General features: G+C 36.1%; 1 protein-coding gene across 1 annotated transcript; it reads right to left on the bottom strand.

Moving 5' to 3' along the window:
* Window positions 1-1,495: 1,495 nt before the first annotated feature.
* Window positions 1,496-2,270, bottom strand: LOC129759598 (glucose transporter type 1-like; the record flags this gene model as incomplete). Its single annotated transcript, XM_055757071.1, has 3 exons — window positions 1,496-1,713; window positions 1,789-2,067; window positions 2,146-2,270. Coding segments are annotated over 3 exons (622 nt in total), but the record flags the coding sequence as incomplete, so codon positions are not given.
* Window positions 2,271-10,719: the final 8,449 nt, after the last annotated feature.

Here is a 10,719-nt window from a genome sequence, read left to right as displayed (position 1 = left end):
CTCTTCCCGGGGAATATTTAGTTTTTCTAGGTTGGGGCGGTCATAAAAAATGTGATGGTGGACCAAAAATGCCTCGGCAACCTGACTTCGGGGAAACGGATTATTGTAACCGTCCCGATTAAAAAGGTTATGATCGATCAATTGGGTTTTATATGAAAGGTGTCATCCTTTATGGATGAACCCCTACTGGAAAGCACCTACTTGGTTGTATCTGCTGCTGCTGCTGTGGCTCGCTGACGACGGCGACGATGATTGGCTGTTCGCAACTCAGATTTCATTCGGTGAGTGGTGGATGGTAATCGTGGTTTGACCGGATGTATGCTGGTGTAATCGGGGTTGCTTACACCGGATGTAGCTTCCAGTGCCACCAGAATCTCCCAGACTTCTTCGGATGCCGATATGTTGACGAATCGGGCGAGCTGGTGGTTTGATTTCCAGCGAAGAAGGTATGCCCAACGGGCTGGTGTATCGGGGTGTGGTGTGTGGCAGGGGGCCTGCTGCTGTTTTTGGCGATCGCTATGTTAGGAGAGTTTGTGTTAGAGCTAGAGCACGGTTATTATTTAGAGCACTTTCTTTACCTCTTGATTTTCTTAGGCACACAAAATTGGTAACCTGACACACACACGGCTTATTTCTAGCTTAAACGGAACTAGAACGAATAATTAAATCTAAAAGAACTAACACTTCACTTTACAAGGACTTACTAACGAAACCCGAACAAAAACGCGCACAACCAACCTCGTGGGCAAACTGGGGCTAAATGTAAGACTGTGAACCCTCAGATCAGGGAAAGCGCTATCAGACCTAGCTCCCCGGAACTACGTCATACCACGAGAACCCTCGGGGAGGCTCGGGTTTTGAGAGCACGATCTAGTTGCTCGTTTTTGCTCCTACAGCCCCATATCTAGCTTTCTCTTTTCCACATGACCCGGGAGATACATCCCGAACTCGACCTCGGGAAATTCTCAATCCAGGCCGTTACGCTATGACATAAGGTCAACTATCATTAAACAAGAATGTAACTCCAATGCAGCGTTCTTATCAAGTTCGACTCTCAATAAATGATTGGTGGAAATCGTTTTCAATTCAATTATATACTAGAACTATCTCATTAATAAATAATACTAGATACTAACAAAAATGACATGAAAGATACTTGTGATACAATTATTGTATTGAAAAAAAAAACTATAAATAACAAATCAACTCTACAAAACATGTAACCAGGTGCAACCGTTACAGCATGCGGAACCAAAACAAACTGTTTTGGTTCTGCTCGTGGCAGTAGAAGTTGCAGCTTGCTGCTACCAAGGAAAACCGTAAGTTTCAACAAAATGAAATCTGCAAAAAAGGCTAGGCACAATTTTCCCGTTTGTTTGGATAACGTGCCGCTATCAAGCCTACCCCTTTTCTGATACCTGATCTGATTCTTGGGGCGATTATTTAAAAAAAATTCACTCTTTTTGAACCCATGTACTAAGAGTATTAAGCTCAACTAACTTTTAAATTTGCTGAGTAAACTTACCGCATTAATTCCACTAAGCTGCTGGCTCAGCTGCATCACAATTCCGATGATGAGGGGGGCTCTGAGGGTCGGGGAGCAGATCAGTTCCATCGTCGATATGCTGCTCTCGGACTGTTGAGCTCGCTCCTCGGCCCGCATCTCCTCGATGTCCTCCTCGACCTGGTTGGAGGCTCGTAACCTTCGGAGAGCTAAGTTTTAAAAAGAAATTTCATAAAAAAATTTAAGTATTATCCGAAATACTCCAATTCAGAGAGAGGTCTCACCTTTTCGGGCTTCCTCCTCCCACTGTTTGGTAATTAGCAAATATCTAGGTGACTCGGGGCAGATAGGTAAGAGTATTAATTGTAATACAGCTGGACAGATGGCAAGGCCGAGCAAGACTGGCCAGCCATCATTAGTTCCTAAAATTTGTTCTATACCCAGTACTTGTGATAATAATAATCCTACGGTCACAGCCAATTGGTTAACGGTACCTAAACCACCTCTTAAATTTAATGGAGCAATTTCAGATATATACATTGGTACTAATGATGTGTTTAAGCCTGTGAGAAAAAAAGGGAGAAAAATAGAAGAAAAAAAGATCAGACTCTCAACGCTCAATGAAACCACAAAGCACTTACCACAATTGACACCAATTATAAATCGTCCGAGGAATAGAATTTCATAGGAATGGCTCATCTTCGTGACTCCCATCAGGCAGGCACCAGAAATGCCGAGAACGTTGTTCAGCAGAAGGCCGCCCTTCCTGGAATGGGGTTGGCGTTTCGAGTTGAAGGAATAAAGAAAAACACACAATTTAATTCAAATTAGGCGCGAGGAAACGTCAAATTTGTGTTCGTGGTTGTTATCGTGGAAATGATGCATTCAATTTTTTTTCGTTACGGGGTTGGTTTTCTGCTTTGTTAATTGATTCCTTGTCTTCGTGCATTTTTCCATCTTCAGATACAGTTAGATAATTTTCAATTATTTCATTTTCAATGAAATTTGTTGATTCCATATTTATTCTAGCGTCAATAATTTATATATAGGAAAGGTTGGAGAGAATCGATACTATTTCCATACTTTTATTATAACTTTAAAAAAAAATATTTAAAGTAAATATGCTTAAAAAATGATAACGATACGTGTTCTCGTAGGTGAATCAGAGCAAAAAAAGGTTTTCCTCGACATTTTATTCAGGTCACCTTAATCTAGAAAATTCATTGAAACATGTTTTTTTTTATTAAAAGGGATCAATTGAATCTAAAGGATTCACTACACACTAAACTTGTTCTTATTATTGAGAGTGCACCATAGATTTGCTTCATTTTCCATAAAATACAACCACAGAAATAATGACACGCTTAACATCAGAAATAAGCCGAGGACGCCTCAATGGTCATCTGGAAGCATCTGTGGGGTATAAGACCGCTGTAAGTTTTGTATGGAAATTTCGGGCTCTTAAATTTTTACACCTCCCATAACTTCTTTTGGCTGTTTTTGCTGCCAGAAATAACAATAAAATTTTTGGAACTGATCCATTCAGTCCTTAATTAGCGCAACGAGTTTTAATTTTGTATAGAAATTTGTAGGGTGAAACTCAATTGTCCATTCAAAAATTGCCAGAGATGTACTGAACGTTCCAAAAAAATATAACTTTGGATAAAAAATATTCCTTGATTCTGGCAGTACAATTTATGTCAACAAAGCACAAACCTAACTTGTACCCCAAAAAAGTTACTTGATATGAAATTTTTTTTTTCAAAATTAATGTTTTCAATTTTAGCGTGCTCAAAAAACTGCTTTGGGTTGTCAGGGAATTTATTGATTCATATTACCTTTGCAAAAATATTTCATGAAATTATTAAATGCTCTTGCAAATAGAGTCTGCCTTTTTTTTTAAACTTTTCAATTGATTGAGATTTTTTATTTTGAAATGGTGATAACTTTTAGCAAAAAATGAAGCTTAAGAACAGTCAAAACCAAAATAAAAAGACCAACTTCATTCCAAACTTATTTGAATTTTCTGGATGATTAAATGTGCGAAAATTTCTTCTTACATACAAATTTCTTTAGAAAATTGAAGCGCGTTGCGCTAACTCAGGAATCAACCAAATCATCTAAAAGTTTACACTGATGCTTGGTGACCCAGAACGCATCGTAAAAACATATAGGAGTAAAAAGTTATTTTTTGCAGCGGTTTAGTGGAGCATCTTAGGAAGAAATCTCCTCTTTAAGAATCCAAAGAAATCCTTTGAACTATTTCTCCATACGGAAAGAAGGTCTTAGGTGCCAGGTGAATTTTATAGATTATGCACGGCTAGCAGTGACCAAAAGATAAAAAAGTAAGAGAAAATAGTTAATTTCAAATTAAATTAGGGCAAAATAAGTGACCACATCAAGTCAAAAATTGCATCAATAGGAGCAATCAATTACAAGAAAGTGGCCGCATTTTAAGCCAAAATTTAAAAAAAATTAGACCCCAAAACACCTCATAAATAACTTTTCTTACCAGCCGAAAATAATTTTTTTTTATCTTTTTTTCCATTTTTTTTAGCTATGTTCAGAACTGCAAAACATCTCAAACGATTTTAGGGTACCAAAAATCAAATTGTCAATTGAAAAAAACTTTCCGTTTTTTCCGTTTTTCTCAGGGATTTTGAACCAAGTAGGTTTATTCATCCCGAATTAAACAAAAAATTGAAAAAAAAGGGTAAAAAGTATAATCTCATTTCTTAAACTTTTCAAATGATACTGAAAAAACTATTATGCTTTTTTTTTATAGAAGTTTTATTGAAAAGGTCAAAAAAGTTGATTTCATCGATAAAAAATCACAACGATTTCATTATTCATACAGCAGAGGGTAAATATGACTATTAAAGAACTTTAGGATTTCTTTAAATTGAATTTAGTATTCCAGAAAATGTAATGTATTTATGTATATTATCATGTATTAAATTCCGCGTTTAAATGTTACAAACTTGTGAACTTACATTTCAAATCCGAGAAAAAGTTATCTATTTGAACAAACACACTTTCATATAAATTAAAAAATTAAAGAATAATGTAACAATGATTTTTAGAATAAGATGAGATATAAATGTTTGTCACGCGCGGATAATTGAACCTTGAAAATACGAAGAATTTTTCGAAGTCTTTCCTGGTCGTATCATACACCTCTGCGGTGAAAATGCATCACTTGTAAAAATGTTTAGAATATTCAATCGCGTATCATCAGTTTTTGATTTTTATTTATCTCACAGCACATTGAAATGTAAATTGCGCTGAGAGCTTTTTAAAAGCTTAATCTTGGCCTAAGGTTATTTTTAAAAATTATTGCTAGATTGTCAGATGTGTTTATTTTAAGCACCCGATGTATCATTTGATTTTAATTTGGAATCTCTTGATGCAAAAGATGAGGGTTTTTACGCGCATATGAGTTGTTAGATTGAATTTCAACTTATATGAGCTTTTCCCTCCAATAAAGATAAAGATATAACGGAATTAAAAAATAAATAAAAGCAAATTTTTGAAGATTTAATGTATTCATTTGTAAGAAAACAATAAAAATAGTTACTTTAGTGACCAAATTAAAAAAAAAACTGATGAGCGACTAGAGTGTCCTTCCCGGGATTTCCCGGGAATTTGAAAAATTCGGGAATTTCCGAATCTCGGGAAACGCTTAAAAATCCCGGGAATTCCCGAAGCCAGTAAAATGTGCTAAAGTACTACAAATTTACACGATCTACAGGGTGACAAAAAAGTCCGGTCACACTTTTTTGGAGTCTCCTGTAGCCTACGCGTTGTCTCTCTCTGGTGCCATCTATATGTCAAATGAAAGGGCTAACTTTGCTGCCCAATGTGGCAGAGTTTCGTTTCTGTGAAGTTTGTTTACATTGAGTTGTGAGCCATGGCAGAGTTAAAAACAGCTGTTATCTCGGTTGGCGCGCAGATGACGAGATTATTTTTCGGACGAGAAGCTGTTCGTTTTGGAGCAAACAGTCAATTGCCAAAATGAAAGAGTTTGGAGTGTGAGCCTCCAGAAAGCTCCTGCAGACAAGCTGAACGTTTCCCGGTTCCAAAATAAGACTTCAGTGATGGTTTAGGGAGCCATTTGCAAGAAGGTAAACTGCCTCTTATTTTTATCGATAAAGGGGTCAAAATCAACGCAGCGTACTACCTGGACACGGTTTTGAAGAAAAATGTTCTGCCTCAAGCTGAACTATTGTTGGAAGACGATTACTATTGCTTCCAGCAAGATGGCGCCCCATCCCACACCGCAAAGGTTGTTCAGGCGTGATGTGAGGGAAACTTGACCGATTTCATTTCGAAGAATGAATGGCCTCCGTCGTCTCCGGATCTGAATCCACTGGATTATTTCGTGTGAGGATACATGATGTCGAAGCTGAATGACTATAAAATAACAAATTTGGAGCAATTCAAGCGATTTGTCACGAAAATCTGGGACGGGATGCCGATGGAACACTTGCGCGCCGCTTGCGACGACTTTCCGAGACGTCTGAAGCTGGTTCGATCAGAGAAAGGTGGCGTAATTCCGAGATATCGTCTGTAAAGTATCTTCATGAGTTACTGAATAAAGCTTTGAAAACCGGATTAAGATTTTCTTCTTATTTTTTGAAAAATTGAGATTTTGAGGACTTTTTTGTCATCCTGTAAATTAGAAAAAAAAATGAATCAGATTGAACGAGGAAAATGAAAGTTCTACCACTGACCACGCTGAATGGACACTCGGTTTCGTTGATTTGAAGAAATGACATCCCAGTTAGGAAGTGGCACGCAACTTTAAAATAATGTAGGCGAAAATAGGCAATTTCTACGATAAAATCGAGCTAAACAGTTACATTTTTCCTACAGGGTTTATATTTAAAAATTTTGCAGGTTCGCAATACCGACGGTGGACCTGCAAAATTTGACAACAAAAATTAGCCAGAAAATGGTCAAGTTTTTGTTATAAGTGTCATGTCAGTGTGATCAGTGGTTCTACCTTGATGGCTTAGTTTTAAATATTTTTTTCTTAAATCTGGTTAATACATTTAATTTGATTAAAAAAATATTTTTCCAATTGAAAACTTAGTGTAAAAGTGAAAAACGACAAAGAGACTCTAAAACCAAACAATTCCAATAATGAAACGCTACAGTAAGAATCTGTATGTTCTATTTGGCAATACTCATCATTTAGAACTTCCGTTTCGGATACTTTTGACAGTAGCAAAATCATCAGCAAAAAATGACATATTGTTAAACAAATGGATAATTATCTGAAAATTTACGATGTTTGATGAATAACCTAAAGTCTAGCTAACTAACTTCTATCAATAGGGAGAAATCTTTCTCAATTTTTAGCAGCTAGAATCAGACCATTCTGTCGGTTAAAGTATTTTGTTTTTGGGACTTTGGTTTGCTTATTGAATTTTCTAGGCATTAAAAAAGGTCGAAATGTTCTGCAATACTAGGTACTACATTAAAATATAAAAATACCATATTGATAAGCATTCGTATGCAGTAGAGTGTTAAGATTTCCATGTTGAAATCTTCATTTCCTATTTTTCCCGGGATCCCGGGAATTCCCGGGAAAAGGATCGTAAGATTTCCCGATTCCCGGGAACGCTAACATCGTCGGGAAATGGACACTCTATGAGTGACCTGCTTTAAAAAAGTGACAAAGTTACTTAAAAGTGACTTCTAGCTCTGGGTGTGGGAAATGAATCTTTTCCAACCCTATCATATTCAATCATTGTAATTTTTTTTCGATATCTTTTTCGCACAAACTGAAAGCATGCAAGATGCTGTAAGTGTTTGCCCTCAGCGAGTGCTACTGCTAATCATTTGCTGCTTCTCCGATTTGACAATTCTTTCAAATACACCATTTGATTAAAAGCAATCAGGTTGCACAAGCCTGTATTATAACTTGAAGCCAGCACGGGAAAACAAATTAAGCGAAATCGTCTTCAGAATCTGCAAACATGGCGGCTTTTTGATCATATCCGATTTATACCGACTTCAAGTAACCACTTCTACGACCGTTTATTTATTCGGTAGGAAATGAGATTCTTCGTAATGTTGTAAACGACTTGAATTTTCATTTCTAATGCGATTTTGTATTTTATTGGGAAGGTGTTTGCGTCGTTACAAACTATCCAAGAACAAGTCTTCTCTGACGTCATCTAAAAACGAACCCCCACGTATTAGAAATGTTAGCTTAAGTCGTTTACAACGGTGTTGCTAATCGCAATTCCAATTGCACAGTGAAAAGATCGTATAAAATGTCGTCTGTAGTCAGTTTAAATCGGATATAATAGAAAGTTTGCCATGTTTGTAAATTTTCAAATGATTTCGCTCCCGCGCGAGAATCAAGCGAGAATATCGTCGTCATGTTCTCTCTGCATGCAACCAGCAGTGCATCCAGACGGTTGAAAATCAGATAGTAATTGAGAAATATTGACCAATGAGAGAACTGGAAAATATTGTTGCTGGCAACGATTTGAAGGCTATGAGAGCGCTCTCTTGCATTCTTCCGATAGGTACGAATAAAGTGCGGATAGCACCCAATTGGTGTAGTTTTCGTTGCTTAAGAAGGAAACAAAATCTATGTATGTATATATATATATTGCCTCCACTTTGGTAGGTAAATACTGTTTTTTCAACTTCCATACGATCTTTCTATAATGTATTTGGAACGTATATCAAAACAACATAAGAGTATACATACACAAATTTTTGCTGGGTAATCCTCCTGGCAGACCATTCGTTCATCACGCATGACCTAGTTTTACCATCAGTCAATTTGTAGGCAAACTCCCTGGCAGAAAGCGAAATTCGACTTCTACTCGTTTAACCCTTTCACCCAATACCCATATTGTGGAGACTTAATTTGATTTTCAGTTCAAGATGGCGTCAGATAGCGAAATTCGACTTCCTCTATTTTAACTCTTTCAACTTATACCCATATTCTGGTGGTTTCAAGCGATCATCAATCATATACAGGTTTGAAAAGAAAAGTCGAAGCCGCCATCTTGGATTTCAAGATAGCGCCAGGATACCAAAATCTATTTCTTCTTGTATAGCCCTTTCACCCAATATGAATATTGCAAGGGTTTCATTTGATTTTCCGTAATTTTTATCATTTTAAACTTAAGTGGAAGCCGTCAATTCGATTTATTCTTGTTTAGCTCTTTCTTCCACTGCCCGTATTATGAGATTTTCTAACAATTATCAATTGTATACAGGCTTGAAGGAAAAAATACTTCAAGATGGTGAATGTCAACTTGTATTCACTGAGTCTTTTCACCCATTACACAAAATGTAAATTTTTCATGCGATTTTCAGTGATTCATAACATTTTTGAAGTTAATCGGAAGCCCCCAGGCAACCATAAGTCGTATTTTATTTTACAGATTATATCGTATAAAATGTTATTCTAACTCATTTTCGTATATCTGCACCTACAATGTGCGGTTCATGCATATTCTTTTTCGTATTTAAATGCATTGCATGATTTTATTACGACAAGAAGAGACATTCGAATTTATGTACATATGAACTCGACCTTTGTGTACGACAATTGCAGAAAATCCGTGAAACGACCGATATACGATGATCAGCCGTGATTGACAGATTTTGTCACGCTATGCATAAAAAAATTCGAAATAATGATTCGAAATAATGTGCATCCAATCTTATATCTATGCAAGTTAATTCGCATGTCTGATTTTCGTAAAACGTATTTGCTGGCAATCGTAAAAGAATACAAATAAGTTCAATAAAATCGTTTATGATAATGAAACATCGATGATTAGAATCGTATTAAAGGAGGCTTCCAAATGTGTCTATTTTGAAATCATCGATGAAGTGTTCTACAATTTAAAAGATTTTAGTTATAGAAGTATACGATTTGATTTTGAGGTAATGCCTTTGAAGCAAATCCCCCTGAATTAATATATCCCAGTTATATTCCCTGAATTTATATATCATGAATTTATATAGCTGCAGATCGTATCGTTAGGGGATCAAGTCTAGGTACTACAATAACTTCATGAACGTTGAAAAAATTCTGCAATCAGGCAAATAATAAATTGTACAATATAAACTTGAACTTGACAGCAAAAACGCATTTCTTTGAAATATTCTTATTTTTGTTCAACTGACGGAAAATGAAGTCGTAATCTAATAAGCCGTCAAACTTTCCATATTGTTACGAAAAATGTCGTGTATAAAGATATTCCCGAACGCATATTGGTCGAATACCTACAAGATTACAACCTCTATCATCTATATGATGATGTAAATTGTCATAATATTTTTAAAAAATGAATCAGGGTAGTCGTAAATGATTCGCATGACAAATCGTGCGAATCGTAATTCAATACAATCTAAATCAAGAATGTGTGTGCTAATGTACCTATATGGCCTCCAATATGATAAGTATATACTGGTTTCACCGCATTATATACGATATGTTTTCACGTAATTTTGCACGTATATTTGTGTTGCAAATTTGAAATTCCCACAATGTGGCTGTCTGGGTTAAAAGCGTTTTCAGAACTTACTGAAAACGAATGGTTGAATCAAGAATCTAAGCATTTTTCTTAACCAAAATAAATCTATTACAAAACTAGCTGCTTAGAAAAACTTTATTTTTTAAACAAATTTCATCAAAATAATCATAAACGGTTTTATTAAAAGCCGAAAATACGATTTTTAATCTAATGATGTATTTTTCTAGATTATTTTTAAGTATGTGATTTTCTCCGTGTTTTTTTGGTCCATTTTTTGTGGGTTTTGCCCGAATTGGGCCGGATATTGAGCGGATTTTGGGTTGAAAATTTCAAATGCTCGGATTTAACCTGGTTTCAAGGCCTTGATACGTGCAAGAAAAATTCTGGAAACCTTTATCATGAATCGTCCAATTTCATCGAAGGACCTAGGGAAGCAAACTGGGAAGACGTGGTGGCCAGTTTTTTCTGATTTGCGGACGATATAGCGGTTATGATCAAAAAGATTTGTCACACATGAATATTACTGTTCGAGGACAAAGTTAATGAAACAGTTGCTATATTCCTCAGAGTAATGGTTGACTACCGATTGAGTTTTAGTTTCTATCGATTTATTTCTGGAGGAGTTAGAGGTTTTCATAAAGCTTAGCAAACAGCTCCCACAAAAAACGATTTTATTTGGGTGGGATCATGCAAAACTGG

Source organism: Uranotaenia lowii, unplaced genomic scaffold (assembly GCF_029784155.1).
Source record: "Uranotaenia lowii strain MFRU-FL unplaced genomic scaffold, ASM2978415v1 HiC_scaffold_1982, whole genome shotgun sequence".
Taxonomy (NCBI): Eukaryota; Metazoa; Arthropoda; class Insecta; order Diptera; family Culicidae; genus Uranotaenia; species Uranotaenia lowii.
This window is presented reverse-complemented; position numbering and strand designations above follow the sequence as displayed.